This window comes from Cydia amplana, chromosome 3, assembly GCF_948474715.1.
Source record: "Cydia amplana chromosome 3, ilCydAmpl1.1, whole genome shotgun sequence".
NCBI classification, from domain to species: Eukaryota; Metazoa; Arthropoda; class Insecta; order Lepidoptera; family Tortricidae; genus Cydia; species Cydia amplana.
In genome coordinates this window covers 18,959,037-18,977,800 of record NC_086071.1, presented here as the reverse complement: position 1 = coordinate 18,977,800, position 18,764 = coordinate 18,959,037, and the positions used below count along the sequence as shown (strand labels likewise).

General features: G+C 42.3%; 2 protein-coding genes across 2 annotated transcripts in view; one reads left to right on the top strand and one right to left on the bottom strand.

The window, feature by feature from the left end:
• The window catches only part of LOC134662826 (phosphatidylinositol 4-phosphate 3-kinase C2 domain-containing subunit alpha), a 49,670-nt gene extending 44,292 nt beyond the window's left edge, over positions 1-5,378 (top strand). Inside the window, exons 31-33 of the mRNA XM_063519150.1 lie at positions 174-319; positions 1,699-1,863; positions 5,244-5,378. Coding sequence (XP_063375220.1) covers positions 174-319; positions 1,699-1,863; positions 5,244-5,342 — 410 coding nt within the window. The 3' untranslated portion in view covers positions 5,343-5,378. The remainder of the gene's footprint in view (positions 1-173; positions 320-1,698; positions 1,864-5,243) is intronic.
• Positions 5,379-10,418: 5,040 nt separating this feature from the next.
• Positions 10,419-17,683, bottom strand: LOC134662982 (lipase member H-B-like). Its single transcript, XM_063519287.1, has 6 exons — positions 17,507-17,683; positions 16,255-16,430; positions 12,985-13,115; positions 11,786-11,967; positions 11,535-11,687; positions 10,419-10,777 (listed from the first exon to the last, which is right to left on the bottom strand). Exons 1-6 carry the CDS (start codon positions 17,598-17,600, stop codon positions 10,425-10,427), a joined length of 1,089 nt encoding a protein of 362 aa, XP_063375357.1. The 5' UTR covers positions 17,601-17,683; the 3' UTR covers positions 10,419-10,424.
• Between the last annotated feature and the right edge of the window lie 1,081 nt (positions 17,684-18,764).

The window sequence follows — 18,764 nt, the reverse complement described above, 5'->3', positions numbered from 1 at the left end:
AAGCCCATCAATGAGTTTTAACTCATGCCCAAGAGTTTCGAACAAAAAAAAACTATGTTTTAATATAATTTAATTTAAATTAACTCTCGCAATCGCTTGTGTTATCCGATATGTCGATATTTGTAATTGCCCACTTTCCAAACTTATCTCACAAGTAACTATTATATGTCCAGGAGAATCCGTGGAAGCTGAGAACACCGGGTCGGGATCACTAAAGATGTCGGTCCAGTACGCGGGCGGCGTGTTGTCCGTGCTCATACTGCACGCGCAGTCGCTCGCCGCCACGGCGCAGGGCATCCCGCCCAACCCTTACGTCAAGGTAACAGAGCACATTATTGCTTGACCACATGTCCAGGTTAGTCCGTAGAACACCGGGTCCGGCTCACTAAAGATATCCGTCCAGTACGCGGGCGGCGTGTTGTCCGTGCTCATACTACACGCGCAGTCGCCGCTATGGCGCAGGGCATCCCGCCCAACCCTTACGTCAAGGTAACAGAGCACATTATTGCTTGACCACATGTCCAGGTTAGTCCGTAGAACACCGGGTCCGGCTCACTAAAGATGTCCGTCCAGGACGCGGGCGGCGTGTTGTCCGTGCTCATACTACACGCGCAGTCGGCGCTACGGCGCAGGGCATCCCGCCTAACCCTTATGTCAAGGTAATAGAGCACATTATTGCTTAACCTAATAACATAACGTAGGTTAGTCCGTAGAAGTTGGAGCATATAAGACGACTCGCGTTCAACACTCATACTGATTTAAGGCCCAGTTTTATTGCTCGATCATAGACTAGGAATCCTCTAGACGGAGTTTAGAGCAATTATTTCATGAAACCGATGCTGCCAAAAATACGGGGGTGCGGGGGGACGAGGTGAGCGAATCCCGTGCCGTGATTGGTCCGTTCAAAGACACGGACCAATCACGGCACGGGATTGACTCGAAGATGGAGTATAACTACCGTATGTAGTGGCAAAGGGGGTAGCGTTACTATGCTCAGTCTAGAGGATGTCTTGTCTGTGTGCTCGATAAACAGCGGGCTGTGACTCCGTAGGCGGGACAAATAGTGAAACTCATAACTCGATAAATCGATCGATATACAGACGGCCTAGGCAAGGTAACAATCGCTTACGTTTCGCCATCGAATCGCCTTGTCTCTCTATCACTCTTCCATATTAGTGTGATAGTGACAGTTGCGTTTCGTTCGCTACGTAGCGTTAGCGATTGGCATGTTGTCTACGGGGCTAGTACAGCGTGCGGTGAACTCTCCGCAGGTGGTAAGGTATAACGACTAGCGAAACTCATAATGACATGCATTACGGAAATCTCCCGCACCCCGCACGCGGGGCCTATTGACCAATAAAACTGAGCCTGTGACGGGAAAAGTACTTGTTATTCCTACCGACTCTTGCACAAGGTATTTGACTGTATATAAAATAAATAATTTTACACCATGCAAGCAATAAAGCACCAGAAGATTAATAGACAAACGTAGACAGCAATTCTTTTTAGACACAATTTCTATTTTAAAACCCAAAGATCGATCGAAGATTATTTGATCGTGACGTCACATGCTAGTATTTCATATAAATTCCATAGTAGCAAAATCGTTTTGACAGTTCGAAAAAAGAAACTGATTTGACTAGTAGTCAAATATCCTATTAATGTATCGATTCATACAAATAATCACTACATTTCCAGGTGTACCTAGTACCGGACCCAACCAAAGAAACGAAGCGGAAAACTCGCGTCCTCAAACGCAACTCCCACCCCTCCTTCATGGAGATGCTGGAATACCGGCTGCCCATAGATGTAGTGCAGAACCGGTGTCTACAAGCCACGGTGTGGCACTACGACTCATTGCAGGTAATTATCTTTATTCATAGTTAGAACAATTCACACTCTTTCATGGAACACAATTCACACTCCTTCATGGAGATGCTAGAGTACCGGCTGCCCATAGATGTAGTGCAGAACCGGTGTCTACAAGCCACGGTGTGGCACTACGACTCATTGCAGGTAATTATCTTTATTCATAGTTAGAACAATTCACACTCTTTCATGGAACACAATTCACACTCCTTCATGGAGATGCTAGAGTACCGGCTGCCCATAGATGTAGTGCAGAACCGGTGTCTACAAGCCACGGTGTGGCACTACGACTCATTGCAGGTCATTATCTTTATTCATAGTTAGAACAATTCACACTCTTTCATGGAACACAATTCACACTCCTTCATGGAGATGCTAGAGTACCGGCTGCCCATAGATGTAGTGCAGAACCGGTGTCTACAAGCCACAGTGTGGCACTACGACTCATTGCAGGTCATTATCTTTATTCATAGTTAGAACAATTCACACTCTTTCATGGAACACAATTCACACTCCTTCATGGAGATGCTAGAGTACCGGCTGCCCATAGATGTAGTGCAGAACCGGTGTCTACAAGCCACGGTGTGGCACTACGACTCATTGCAGGTCATTATCTTTATTCATAGTTAGAACAATTCACACTCTTTCATGGAACACAATTCACACTCCTTCATGGAGATGCTAGAGTACCGGCTGCCCATAGATGTAGTGCAGAACCGGTGTCTACAAGCCACAGTGTGGCACTACGACTCATTGCAGGTCATTATCTTTATTCATAGTTAGAACAATTCACACTCTTTCATGGAACACAATTCACACTCCTTCATGGAGATGCTAGAGTACCGGCTGCCCATAGATGTAGTGCAGAACCGGTGTCTACAAGCCACGGTGTGGCACTACGACTCATTGCAGGTAATTATCTTTATTCATAGTTAGAACAATTCACACTCTTTCATGGAACACAATTCACACTCCTTCATGGAGATGCTGGAATACCGGCTGCCCATAGATGTAGTGCAGAACCGGTGTCTACAAGCCACAGTGTGGCACTACGACTCATTGCAGGTCATTATCTTTATTCATAGTTAGAACAATTCACACTCTTTCATGGAACACAATTCACACTCCTTCATGGAGATGCTAGAGTACCGGCTGCCCATAGATGTAGTGCAGAACCGGTGTCTACAAGCCACAGTGTGGCACTACGACTCATTGCAGGTCATTATCTTTATTCATAGTTAGAACAATTCACACTCTTTCATGGAACACAATTCACACTCCTTCATGGAGATGCTAGAGTACCGGCTGCCCATAGATGTAGTGCAGAACCGGTGTCTACAAGCCAGTGTGTGGCACTACGACTCATTGCAGGTAATTATCTTTATTCATAGTTAGAACAATTCACACTCTTTCATGGAACACAATTCACACTCCTTCATGGAGATGCTAGAGTACCGGCTGCCCATAGATGTAGTGCAGAACCGGTGTCTACAAGCCACGGTGTGGCACTACGACTCATTGCAGGTAATTATCTTTATTCATAGTTAGAACAATTCACACTCTTTCATGGAACACAATTCACACTCCTTCATGGAGATGCTAGAGTACCGGCTGCCCATAGATGTAGTGCAGAACCGGTGTCTACAAGCCACGGTGTGGCACTACGACTCATTGCAGGTAATTATCTTTATTCATAGTTAGAACAATTCACACTCTTTCATGGAACACAATTCACACTCCTTCATGGAGATGCTAGAGTACCGGCTGCCCATAGATGTAGTGCAGAACCGGTGTCTACAAGCCACGGTGTGGCACTACGACTCATTGCAGGTAATTATCTTTATTCATAGTTAGAACAATTCACACTCTTTCATGGAACACAATTCACACTCCTTCATGGAGATGCTAGAGTACCGGCTGCCCATAGATGTAGTGCAGAACCGGTGTCTACAAGCCACGGTGTGGCACTACGACTCATTGCAGGTAATTATCTTTATTCATAGTTAGAACAATTCACACTCTTTCATGGAACACAATTCACACTCCTTCATGGAGATGCTAGAGTACCGGCTGCCCATAGATGTAGTGCAGAACCGGTGTCTACAAGCCACGGTGTGGCACTACGACTCATTGCAGGTAATTATCTTTATTCATAGTTAGAACAATTCACACTCTTTCATGGAACACAATTCACACTCCTTCATGGAGATGCTAGAGTACCGGCTGCCCATAGATGTAGTGCAGAACCGGTGTCTACAAGCCACGGTGTGGCACTACGACTCATTGCAGGTAATTATCTTTATTCATAGTTAGAACAATTCACACTCTTTCATGGAACACAATTCACACTCCTTCATGGAGATGCTAGAGTACCGGCTGCCCATAGATGTAGTGCAGAACCGGTGTCTACAAGCCACGGTGTGGCACTACGACTCATTGCAGGTAATTATCTTTATTCATAGTTAGAACAATTCACACTCTTTCATGGAACACAATTCACACTCCTTCATGGAGATGCTAGAGTACCGGCTGCCCATAGATGTAGTGCAGAACCGGTGTCTACAAGCCACGGTGTGGCACTACGACTCATTGCAGGTAATTATCTTTATTCATAGTTAGAACAATTCACACTCTTTCATGGAACACAATTCACACTCCTTCATGGAGATGCTAGAGTACCGGCTGCCCATAGATGTAGTGCAGAACCGGTGTCTACAAGCCACGGTGTGGCACTACGACTCATTGCAGGTAATTATCTTTATTCATAGTTAGAACAATTCACACTCTTTCATGGAACACAATTCACACTCCTTCATGGAGATGCTAGAGTACCGGCTGCCCATAGATGTGGTGCAGAATCGGTGTCTACAAGCCACAGTGTGGCACTACGACTCATTACAGGTAATTATCTTTATTCATAGTCAGAACAAAAGCACGTCGTGTTTACGCGGATGTCGTCGCCGGTCCGAAAGTCGCATCGCAAAAATTGAATCTTGAGCGTTGCGAGGGTTTCAAAGCAGGGGAGTTAAACAAGTTTTGCCCCCGAGTGAAACACAAAAATTTTCACCTCATCAACCCGAAAAAAATATAATTAACTGTAAGATATCAAACCAAATCAAATCCAAATGAATGTTATTAAATATTTATAATTCAAAGTCATAATTTAAAAGTCAATTCTACCAGCAAACAACTGAATTTTTTTTTCTTAGTATATGACATTTATTCAAACTGAAAATTTGCATTTGATTACTTTGCCTCACATGTGAATAACCTCACATGTGAATAAAATGCAACTTTGCTATAATATGGGTCGTGTTTCCTGATTTAATTTTTAAATAAATAAAAAATCATTCCAACGTCTGTATTGTTCACAGGAGAACACGTTCCTCGGCGGAGTGACGATCCCCCTGAACACGCTACCCCTCCGCCAGGAGACGGTAGCGTGGTACCCGCTGGAGTACATCCCGCGGTAGCTGCTGGTCGCCGGCTCCGCGCTGAGGACCGCTAGATAGGACTATTCACTGTCACCAACATAGGTGCCTCCTATAGTAGTTCTATTACATAATCACTACATAGTATAAAACACGTTCCTCGGCGGAGTGGCCCCCTGAACACGCTGTCCCTCCGCCAGGAGACGGTGGCCTAACCTAACCGCTAATTATCGGGCGAGATATTGTCGCGCCAATCATGTGCAAGCCCGGCTGTATAAGCACTGCTCCATACAGGCACAGTGACGCGTCGTGTGTAAGCATGAACGGTTAGCGGTTTTTTAATTGACTATTTCTTCATGTTCAGTTCGCCTATATGACTATAACCAAAGAGAATAGAGTGTATGAAGAGTTATTGTCATAGAAAATTTTGTAGTCACAGCAAACTTACTGTCATCTTTCGATAGATGATAAAAACTTTTAGATCGCCATTTGACTTTGATCCTTATTCTTTCATTGATATTTGTTAAATTTGTTAAATATCAAAAAGTGTCGCCATCTACACGAAAATACGCCAAAGGTATGGCGCCATCGCTTTCAATATTTAACAAATTTAACACATATCAGTGAAAGATTGGTGTTCTAAAAGTTTTAATCATCTGTCGAAAGATGGCAGTAAATTTACTGTGACTACAAACATTACTTTGACAATACGCCTCTATTTAAATTCTCTTTGGTATTGCATAAAACTACATAATTTTACTGTGCCCTGTATAAGCACTGCTCCATGCAGGTACAGCGGCGCGTCGTGTATAAGCATGAACGGTTTTTTAATCGATTAGGTATTTCTTCATGTTCAGTTTGCCTATATAATTATAACGTATATGAATGTGTCAAATAAAAGGAAAGAATATGCCAAATTAAATAATGAACTGAAATGGCAATACATATGAACAGTTAAATCGATAAAGTACTACGACTAAAAGTACAGACACTAACCACAAAGAATTTCGTTCATTGACTCGCATGTTCCTATCCCTATCGCACGCGCATGATTATATTGCTGTCCCGCACGCACAGTGGCATTGACGCCGACATTATGGGCGGGACAACAATATTAATAATTACGCGAGTGCGACAGAGATAGGAACAGGCAGGTCCTTCCTTTAGCGTGTATTTGTACAGTCGCCATCAGATATATCTGAGCGGCCAAGGTGTTCACAATATCTGAACACGCACTAACGCCCTGACAATAGAGGCGTGTCCAGATATTTGTGGGCGCCTTAGCCGCTCCGATATATCTGACGGCGACTGTACATATATTTCTAACCTGTATTCTGTCTGACTGCTTGGTAAATAACTGTTAAACAGTTCTTATGATATAGTTAGTGGTTGAAAAATGGTTTATAGTTAACGTATGTAACGACTTAGTATTATAATGTCCATCCTACGTACCTAGGTACTATTCGATAATAATATTGCTCATAAATAAAATGGCAGCTTTAAAAAAACATTGATAAATTTAAAAAAATGCATATCTAATTAACGCTTAGTTCGACACCTTTCTTGTATGTACTGTCCTAATTAGAAATACTAGCTACTTAGATTTATCTAGCACTACTAAAGTAACGACGCTAAGCACGTAGAATATCGTACATTAAACCGCCATTGCTTATCTATATCGCTCACGCGTAATATTGTTCCGCCATGATGCTGGGTCATTGCCACTGTGCGAGCGGGACAGCAGTATAATTATGTGTGTGCGATAGAGATAAGAAATGGCGGGCCAATATACGAAATTCATCGTGCTCAGCGTCCTTTCTTTAATAATTGTGATTTTTCGTGTGTCCCCGCCGCGTCTGTCTGTTTGTATGTATGTATGTTCGCGATAAACTCATAAACTACTGAACGGATGTTCATGCGTCACCTATCAATAGAGTGATTCTTGGGGAAGGTTTAGGTGTAAAGGGTAATTCGCCAGTAACTGGCCACCTGTTAGTAACTGGCCACCCTAAACTAAAAATGAATTCTATTCACCTATAAACACAATTAATTTTTGTATAAAGTGGCTAGTTATTGAAATCATATACTAAGATTATTTCTGTTTATAGGTTAAAATAATTACTTTTTAGTTTAGGGTGGCCAGTTATTGTCCGGTGGCCAGTTACTGGCGAATTACCCTAATTTGTTAAGTGTGTAACCCGTGCGAAGCCGGGGCGGGTCGCTAGTTGTAAACAGAACAAGATTATCTTGCTATGAGCCGTGATACACTAATCGTTTACTATTTTAGGGCATATCACTTTGTATACTTTTGTACATTTATATAATTGTAGACTAATCTTTTTTTATTAAACTTCAATAAAAGCCAATGATTTTATTAATTGCATATAAAAGGTGTATGCGGGTTATTCCGAATTACTCCCGAATAATTAATTCCGTGAATGGACTCTGATATGTGTAAGTTTGTTCATGAAATAAACCGTCTCAAATTCATTGGGATAAAAAATTACCCAAATACACCTTACGCAGAAAATTAGGGCTATCGCACCAACAGGTCCCTTTTTTCTAGGTATATGACATCAATTTCAATAGTTATGTATAATTGTGGCTTTCCATGAAACAAGGGTCCTTATGCACATGGATCATATGGACCCTTCTCTATAGAAAGCCACATTTTTAAGAAATTGGCGGCTCAGTTCCTTTTTGTTTACATTCCACTTGTATTGTGCTAGGTTTTTAATACCTAATAAAAATCTAATGTATTGAATTATTGGTAGATTTGTGAACGTTATTTTGCTTTTGCTAAACTGGCCTATAACTACTCTCCTAAGGCCCAAGGTCCTACCTATTGTACAGCTTCAGTTCGATGAAATTTAAACCGTATTCAATTGGAACAGAGTTGCATTTCATTTGTTTCGTTTAATTTTCATACAAATAAAAATCTACTCTATTCCCTGCACTATAGGTTCAAATTTCAGTGGCAAATTTTGGGTTTTTCATTTGTATGGCTGGGCCTTAGGAGGCTACTGTAAACAATGAATTGTACATCATTTATATTATCATGAAACATAGCCAATATAAGTGACGTTATCTATGAGAAGGGACCTCATTGTCGATGGCGCTTACGCCATTATTAAAGATGCTACGATATAAATATAATGCCGCGCGACGCTGTGCGGCGTAAGCGCCATCGACAATAAGGTCCCTTTTCATAGATAATGCCCCATATTAAGTGGCATAGGTATCGTGAAGAAATCCAATCAATTTGTGATTTTATTGTTGTATTGGTATGATGAAATTTATATTGAGATCTGAAGGTTGCGGGCGAATGTGATTACTTAACAAGTTTAAAGGCCAGAGCACACCGAGTGCGTGTGCGTTGACGTGCACGTGCGCGTATGCTAAAATGTAGTCGGCGTGCACGCACGCAAGCGGTGTGCCGTCTCATAACGATCTGTAAGTATATTATAGTCCGTAGGTTTGACGCTGGCCCCGAACGGCTAATCCTTTGTCTATTGTGTTAAGTAAAACCGCACGTGCCGCTACCTGTGAAAAAAGAGTCGTGTAATTCTAATTGGCACCTGAGCGCAGGCTAGTCCAACGCTCAACAAACCAGTGTAGATGCGCTCTCCGATAACCCGCCTTTGTTACGCATCTCGATGACACACTTTAGACTAGTTCTGTAGCGTTCGACTCGCCGGCACTCAGTAATCGGAGTACTTGGGTGGTCTCTGCCACACAAGAACTTGCAAATTATTTTTCCATTTGTTAATTTTGAATCTTATTGCAATTTCCATAGGAGTTGTAATTCAATAATCAGTTAAAGTGACTGCACCATTTTTATGCAGGGAGTGGCACGTGCCGATTTACTTAACAATAGACAAAGGATAAGCCGTTCGGGGCCAGCTTCAAATCTACGGAGTATACAACGTGCATGAGCACGTCTACGCACACTTATCCGGTGTGCACATACCTTTTCGGTTATGTATAAATGTAAACAATTTATTTTTGACACACGGTGAATCAATTGTTTTATTATACACTGTATTTTTAGTTCATATTTTAGCACAAAATGAGATGTGTCATTCTCAAGCGAAAGGTGACATAAGGGGCAAGACATAAAGAAGAAAAGTGGTTCCTTTTGCCGGAGAATGTCACAAATAGTGTAAAGAAAGTGATAATCACATTTTCTGTACAATATTATAATAACTAAACGACTTAAGGTATATTTTGGTGTGGAAGTCTGCATCTTAATATTATTATGAATTATGACTGTGTTTATTTTTACTTCAATTAAAGTATAGATAGGAATTATTTTTAGATGTACTATTTATTGGATTAAAGCTATTTTAAATGCTTTTGAATAATACCGATATTAATTGTGTATTTTCGGAGTTATCGTTTTTTTTGCGTTTTGTGATGTATTTACTTCAGTTTTGTAGGGTTTTGTGTTGTATTCAAAATGTCATAATTAATGATTGATGAATGATTAATTGTTTTTCATTTAAAATATTTCTGTTTCATGAAAGTTTCATTAAATCTTTTTTTTTTTTAATTTTTCGAAAAGACAGCATATACTAACTTTATGTCACGCAAAAATTTAATTCAATAGTCAAAATTATTGTGTACAAAATTGTAAAACCAATAAACCGTAATTGTTTTTATTTTGTTTTTTTATGTAGCGCACCCACATAAAGCGAATCCATGACAAACTAAGATCGGCTCAGTAGTTTTGATGCTACGGCGAAAGTTGGAACATACGACACAAACATACACACCCACTAGTACATACAATCAAGGCCAGAACAACATTTTAGCCGTGCAAGCACATGTCACGCAAGCGGTGTGCCGCCGCTTATAAGAATCTGTATATTACAACGAGCGCACGTGCATGTTTACGCACACGCATTCTGTGTGTACACCCCTTTACACATACGTAGTCGATGGCCATACTTGGGTTTATTTTCAAACCTTTAACAATTTCTTATTATAATAGGCCAGAGGCCGTGAGTTCGGGTCTCACCCAAGACAGTAATTCTAAGCTTAATAGCATCGTTCGCAGAAGTTTCTGCTTGTTAAAAATTAAAATTAGGTAACAAAACACACCGTATTCTTTATCTTTATTTGTCACACCATTACATCGCCCTCCGGTTCCACTGACGTCTTTAATAAATAATCATTATGCCCATATCTCCTCTTCTTCAACCCCGCTTCCCCCAAATAATACGGCGTTCTTTCAGACGTAGGCAGGTAGTATATACCTGGCTTGCTATGGTTAGTCTTAGGTCCTAAGAAGTTGTGCACTATAGGTTTATTATAGCAGTCTCCTTTGCGGGCCTGTTGCATAGTGTCGCAACGGACTGCAATGAATTTGTCGGGGTTATCGTAGGCTAGAAGCCAGTAGAAGGCGGAGCGGAGGTGGCTGCAGAGTAGGAAGCATGGCATGATGAAGTCTCCTACCATTGATGGTTGGAATTCACCTGAAAGAAGTAAACACTTTGATGAGTAGGTACTGGCCCCGTAGCCAACGTGCCAATCGCTAACACTCCGTAGCTAACGAAACGCAACTGTCACTGTCACACTAATATGGAAGACTGACACACAAAGACAAAGCGATTCGATGGCGAAGCGATAGCGATTGTCACCTTGGCTAGGCCGCCAGAGCATAATTTTCTTGTGTGTTCCGTACTTTATTATTAGCAAACTAGTGGCTCTGTGAACTGAAGACCTCGCTAACCCTCATGGCTCCGTAATTTATAAAAAAAACCGGAAAACAGAAACGACGAAAATATTCAATATACCTCAATAACAGGGTCGAATGGCAACTGGAGCCGCATTACTGTTCCGGCCGTGATCGGGCTACTACACACACACACACACACACACTACACAAAATAAAGGCTAGAGCACAGCGGCTGCGTGTGAGTAGACGTGACATGCCGTCCACGTACGTAACGCAACAGGTGCATGCCGTCTCTCTTAACCTTTTGGACGCCAATGACCGATATATCCGCACCATAGGTTCAACGCCAAAGATCGATTAATCGGTCACAGACCACAGAGCAACATAGACCTACGTGCATATGCATAAAGTTCAATTTCAGTTTTGCCACTTCGGTGACGTGGTGTCAGCGCGACAGCTTTTGTGTTTGACACGGCGGCGAAAAGATTAAGGATCTGTGTATTACAACGCGCACGTGCACGTCTACGCACACGCAGTGCACAGGTCAAACTTACCGCCATTAGCATAGAAATCCACGTGTCCCATTGGATGAGCGATGCCGAACCCGTCTATATTCGTGTGCAGAGCGTCAACTCGCTCCGCTCCGCCCGCATTGAAGCGCTCCCATGGTGGCAGGTTGCGGAAACACGGTCCGGCCGGGTCCAATCCTGTAAGTTCACAAAAAAAGATAAATTTGTTAACCCGTGCGAAGCCGGGGCGGGTCGCTAAGTAGTAATAGTAGTCTCTATAAATAATAAATACTAACCCGTGAGCCGTGCAGGCTTTCTCCCCGTCAGTTCCCGATACTTGACGGAGGCGTAGTAAGCGATGTGGGCTCCCAGACTGCCGCCTGATATCTCCAGTCGGCTCGGAGGTAGACCGCGGCCAGTCAGCTCGGCCAAGAACTCGCCGAGAAGCCTGCCCAGTGGCCGCGTGATGCGCGCTGCCCTGCCGGTACCGTAAAACGGGGTGAGTAGGTTTCGCGGGGAGATGTGGGTTATGAATGGGGAAAGAAGGTTTGAGAGGGGGGTGAGAAGGGATTTTAAGGCTACTGCTACAAAAATAATGTATTCCAATTTAAAATGGAGCTATATTAATACGCATAATAAAAAAAAATCGATCCAACAATCTTCCAAAATCACCTTTGTATGAAAACCCCTCTCACCCCAAATACGAGGCACTGCGGGGTGAGGTGGGTTTTCCTCTTTATCGTCAAAGTTATGAAATGGAACTACCCAAAATAAAATAAAAACTAAAATACAAACGTCCGGAACACTTATTATATACACCATTCAGTTTTCATATGTAAAAATAAAATGTTATTGAGGTTTGAATTTCAGTTTTGACCCTACTCACCCCATTTTACGGTATAACCGTATAATAAAATACTATGTCATTGGGTACAGTAGGTAAATTAAATAAGTTTTCTGATTTCATTTGCTTCACAATTCAGTTTTCAAATTGCTGAGTGAAAATCGTGTTAGTTTAAATCAGCGGTCGGCAACCCGTGAACCTGTCACTTGCGGCCCGAGAGCCTCCCTGGCTATTTTGTATGTAATATTGACAAACGACAATGTCTGATAAAGTCATAAATATTAACAAAGTGCGGCCCGCGTCAACTTCGTTAACTACTATGTGGCCCTTGGCTGCTAAAAGGTTGCCGACCGCTGGTTTAAATCAACATATAAATCATCTCACATGGGATAAGTCCGGATGAGCAGCGGGAACACCTCGACCAGGATAACGTTCAGATACGTGCCGGCCACCGACCGCACTACGGGGGAGAACGACGCGTCCAGGTACCCGGCTAACAGGAATCAACTCACATGGGATAAGTCCGGATGAGCAGCGGGAACACCTCGACTAGAATAACGTTGAGGCCCAGGTTCAGATACGCGCCGGCCACCGACCGCACTACGGGGGAGATGACGCGTCCAGGTACCCGGCTATGACGAATCAACTCACATGGGATAAGTCCGGATGAGCAGAGGGAACACCTCGACCAGGATAACGTTGCGGCCCAGGTTCAGATACGCGCCGGCTACTGACCGCACTACGGGGGAGAAGGAGGCGTCCAGGTACCCGGCTATCAGCACCTGGAATCATTGGTTACTGCCGTGTGCCTGCTATACGGCCACAATTCAAAAATTTTAATTTTCTGGATTATTGCAGATTCGTATTCAAAATTGTTCAATTTACGACCTTATTTCGAGAGCCATAGCAAAAAAGGTCTTTAAGAGCTTTTTTCTCACAAGTGGCCTTATGGATTTGACCATAAATTGTCAGACGATTCCCTACAATACAGCCACTTGCCAGTCTGCCGTCTGGCGTTCGCACGTGAACTGACGGCCCTTTTGAGTTGTGGCTATATAGCACACGTTTTAAATGAAGCTTTTGAGTTGCGTCCTAGAAAATAATAATTCGTTGAGTGATAATTACGATGAATCACTATAAATATAAAAGAAACAAACGGCAATTGGTTGTGTCACAGTAGTAAGTATTACACTTATTATTACAAAATTACCAGCTCGCCACCGAAACTACCACAACGCAACAAAATGATTAAGCAAATCTCAACTTTGTTTTCTTACAAGTGCGGTTCAATATGGCTCATCAGTGAGGGTCGTGAGCCTAATACATATTTTTACCCGTCTGAAGAAAGATAAGTATTGAGCATGTTTTCGAAGAGTGTGTATGTATTTAACTAACATTTTATTGTATATAATATTATGTGTGTCTAATTCTATAGCACGCTTTACTGCCAATAATATGCAACGGATTTTATTGTGTGAGGTAAATTACTGTGTTCGGGATGGTTGTATTCGGGATGGTGTCATAATATTGGAATTTTGTTAAATATTATAATAACTGCTTTTATTTTGGGGACTTTGGCGCCAAAAATTAAATCACGTGGAAAGTCGTTACTTTGATATATTTACATTTACTTATTTGATAATGGTAAAGGCATTTTCGTGGTAATGACTGTGTTTAATGTTTTTTTCGGTGTGTGTCCTAGCTATTCAATTTATTTCCATTAAAATGCTTTTATGAAGAATGATAGAAACTAGATATAACTATGTTTTATATGCTTGCTTTATATCTAAAATTTAAAATCTAAAATTTCGAGGACTACGAGTAGATCTGCTAACACACGTAATGCCACCTCGGACAGTCTCTCTCGTGTGACACCTTTGTCAAAAGCGAAGGATTTACCAGAAAACAGAATTACCTATGATTAAGTTTAGTGTCCAGTAGTTACGTGTTATTGATGTGTATTGTGCAAGTACTAAATATTGGCCTTTTAAAGGAAAATATACAGCAATTTACTACCTTTGTATTTTGTAAGTCTACTTAAAGAAGACTGATTATTACATACGTTGATTCTACTAAAGTAACGAAAACAAAATATTTTGTATATCAACGCTTTTTTAATTAGTGCTAAGTTGAAATACATTGTGATATTCGTTATTTCTTGTACTGATTACTTATAAGAAGTTACCTACTTGTAAGAATTAACTTACTGAATACATTATAATAAATAAATTGCCTGCAATGTTCTTAAAGATGTTGATTTCACAAATTAGCAAGGAACAGTATTGTGTTTTGATTTCTTATTTTATAATATAGTAGGTATTCTAAATACTTTTTATTATTTTGAATGTTTTAAAAAAGAAGTTTCAAAGTTTTATTTGTTCAAATGTTATAAAGAACCTTTTAAACAATTAATATTATTTGGTAATGACATGGTATAATGTTGCTGATTATAAGCTAGTTACACATATTATCGCGTACAGTGATCTTGTTCCTATCAAAGTTGATAAAATAAAGGGATTTTGTTAGTAAATTTGGTAATCATGGTAACCTTTATCCAATAATTTTGTGTTTAAATTTGGCCGCATCTCAAAATCTTTAAAAAACGTTTCTGCAATACGGCCACAACTCTAAATACCTGTTCGGGCGTTGTGTCTTAAAAAATATACATTTCTTTTAAAAAGTGGCGTGGTCATAAGGAGGGTTATATCATTCCGAGTAAAAAAAGCTAAATTTTAAATTCATAGACCTAAAACTAAAGGAGTAAGATCCTATTAAACACCCTGAACTATACTCTCACAACTTTGAGACGCGATTTCTCGAAAAAACGGTTTTTTGAGATGTGGCAGTGTAGCAGGCACACGGCGAAACAGTTTCTCTGTGGCGTAAAATGTGCGTACTTTTCTCCAAAATTCCTTTTTATATATTACTCTTATACCCTTTGTTTTGTTAATTTAACTGGTGTGACGTAACTACCTAAATGTATATTCCTTCTTTCTTGAAATACCACCTTGAATGACAATACGTTTGACCTGCTGTTTCTTTCAGTCGGCTGCTCTTCCCCAAAGTCCTGTCTTACCTGTGTTCTCCGCTTCCTTAGATCCAGCCAGCGAGCCGCGCAGGCCGCTCCAGCCGCGCTGAGCCGGCACTTGGTCTCCCTACTCCTGACGTAGCCAGCTGCAGGCCCCATGAGGGAGATTCTTCCAACAGTATTCCTTACCTGTATCCTCCGCTTCCTTAGATCCAGCCAGCGAGCCGCGCAGGTCGCTCCAGCCACGCTGAGCCGGCACTTGGTTTCCCTACTCCTGACGTAGCCAGCTGCTAGCCAAATGAGGAAGATTCTCCCTACAGTACTGTCTTACCTGTGTTCTCCGCTTCCTAAGATCCAGCCAGCGAGCCGCGCAGGCCGCTCCAGCCACACGGAGCCGGCACTTGGTCTCCCTACCCCTGACGTAGCCAGCTGCTAGCCCAATGAGGAAAATTATCCCTACAGTACTGTCTTAACTGTGTTCTCCGCTTCCTTAGATCCAGCCTGCTCAAGCCGCGCAGGCTGCTCCAGCCACAATGACGGCACTTGGTCTCCCTACTCCTGACGTAGCCAGGCCCCATGAGGGAGATTCTTCCAACAGTATTCCTTACCTGTGTTCTCCGCTTCCTTAGGTCCAGTCAGCGAGCCGCGCAGGCCGCTCCAGCCACGCTGAGCCGGCACTTGGTCTCCCTACTCCTGACGTAGCCATCTGCTGGTACCATGAGGAAGATTCTCCCTCCAGTACTGTCTTACCTGTGTTCTCCGCTTCCTTAGGTCCAGCCAGCGAGCCGCGCAGGCCGCTCCAGCCACGCTGAGCCGGCATTTGGTTTCCCTACTCCTGACGTAGCCAGCTGCTAGCCTAATGAGGAAGATTCTCCCTAACAGGACTGTCTTACCTGTGTTCTCCGCTTCCTTAGGTCCAGCCAGCGAGCCGCGCAGGCCGCTCCAGCCACGCTGAGCCGGCACTTGGTCTCCCTACTCCTGATGTAGCCTGCTGCCGGTCCCATGATCACGACGCTGAGCGAGCGCCGGGTTTTGTCTGTGAACTCTGTTGATGCATTCATGCCTGGGCCTGGAAGAATAATTGGTACCGTAAAATGGGGTGAGTAGATGCAAAACTGACATTCAAACCTCGATAACACTTTATTTTTACATATGCAAACTGAATGGTGTATATAATAAGTGTTCCGAACGTTTGTATTTTAGTTTTTATTTTATTTTGGGTAGTTCCATTTCATAACTTTGACGATAAACAGGAAAACCCACCTCACCCCGTAGTACCCCGTAATACGAGGGGTATTTGGGGTGAGGTGGGTTTTCATACAAAGGTGATTTTGGAAGATTGTTGGATCGATTTTTTTTTATTATGAGTATTACTATAGCTCCATTTTAAATTGGAATACATTATTTTTGTAGCAGTAGCCTTAAAAATTCATCTCACCCCCCTTTCTATCCCTTCTCTCCCCATTCATAACCCAACTCTCCCCGCGAACCGCGAACCCTACTCACCCCATTTTACGGTACCTAGGGGCCATAGATTTTAAATTACGCGTCCCCGCGGAGTCAGTAGACTCCTCGGAACACCCTTTCCTTGGTGAAGGTCTTTAAGGATCTATCGCATTATCTTTCAATTGTTTAATTTTTCCCCGAGTTTGCTTGTGTCTGTTCAGAACCCGCTCGGCATAATCGTAGTCGTTTACCTCTACAAAGTGGGAAAACGCTGGGATCGGCTACGAGCGCAGCGCTACGAAAACTTTAGCAGTACTTGGCAGTTGCAAGTTATATAACGATATATTATGTCGTCGTTACCAGTTCCCGATGGAAGTGAACACTGTCCCTACTGTTTAAATTAATTTCTTTACTGCAAAACTGTCTCAGAAATTGCAATAAAAATCAAATCAGTCCGCTAATTTTGGTCTACAACCACATTTTGACAGACTGATCAACATCACTCGACAGAGAACTATGAAAATTTCCATACAATAAAATTTTGCGAACGCTTTAATGATGACAGGCGGTTTGGTGCAACCGACCCTTTAACTAACGAATACATATTATACGAGTAGGACACCGGCCGGTTCTACAAAACCAAACTCAGCTATCGCCACTCAAAAATCTGTCCCCCCAATTTGAAAATCCCAAACTCACAATCACTCATGTATCCAGCCGGGCTCCCCGAGTCATACTCGTAAGCGACACACGCACACATCCAAATCACCACTAAAAAAAGTCTGGTCCCCATCACAGAAAAAATAGCACCAGCGACTGATCGCAGCCTACTTCATCCCGCGAGTGGCGAACTTCACGGAGTTTCCTTCGCGAAGGTCGGCCAATTGAAGAACGAAACGCAGTGCAAATATCTAAAATGCATCCTGGGCGATTCTGTTGGTGAGTTTTCCTGACCTCGATTTGATATGCGCCAAGACATACGTATTATTTTGATATGACTGATCCAGGAATTATTTATAGCTTGTGATTAACATATGGTTTTTAGGGTTCCGTACCCAAAGGGTAAAAAACGGGACCCTATTACTAAGACTTCGCTGTCCGTCCTTCCGTCCGTCCGTCACCAGGCTGTATCTCATGAACCGCGATAGCTAGACAGTTGAAATTTTCACAAATGATGTATCTCTGTTGCCGCTATAACAACAAATACTAAAAATAAAATAAAATAAATATTTAAGAGGGGCTCCCATACAACAAACACGATTTTTTTGCTCAATACGCTTGTGTTCCATATAAATAGGTAACCAAACTAAAGGATGACTCACGTTAGACCGGGCTGGAGCTTCCGGCGCTTACTTTTCTATGACAGATGACAGGTGATCACGTGATACTTTCCATAAATTCCATAGAAAACGAAGCTCCGGAAGGTCCGGCTTGGACACGGCCCCGTCTAACGTGAGTCATTCTCAAGTCTTTCAGCCTGACTTAAGCCATACTTTACAGGAGCATTTTCCAAACTATGGTTGGTGGCTCGCGAGCGAATATTGAGTGGGCCCTAGCCTGTAACTACTTACTAGGTTACGTCTAAACTAATACTATATCGACTTTGTCGTGGCAAAGGGTGGAAGCGCCAGAGTTAGCTTCATTATGATGTAGTAGGAGGCAAACAAGCAGATGAATCGCTTGATGGTAAGCAATTTCCGTCGCCCAAGGACATCTGCAACGCCAGAGGGGTTGCAAAGTTGCTGGCCTTTAATATGGCCTGGCAAAATACTATTTTCTCGAAGGTTTGAAGGTCGTAACGGTCCGGAATTACCGCTGCCAACAGTTCATTCCACAGTTTAGCTACCCTACCACAGTTTAGTACACTCTAGCCTTGTTGCACATGTTATCTGTTAGGTAATAATGTTTAGTCTTAACAATATTTATCACGCGTCGAACACGACATCGACGGTCCAAA

What these genes read in the sequence shown, in the direction of transcription:
- LOC134662982 (XM_063519287.1), bottom strand. Translation starts at nt 17,600, where the DNA reads ATGGGGACCAGACTTTTTTTAGTGGTGATTTGGATGTGTGCGTGTGTC. An exon ending in GGCTGGATACATGAGTGATT is followed by an intron (nt 16,431 to 17,506) that starts GTGAGTTTGGGA and finishes TTATTCTTCCAG; the next exon opens with GCCCAGGCATGAATGCATCA. An exon ending in GGATTTCTATGCTAATGGCG is followed by an intron (nt 10,778 to 11,534) that starts GTAAGTTTGACC and finishes TACTTCTTTCAG; the next exon opens with GTGAATTCCAACCATCAATG.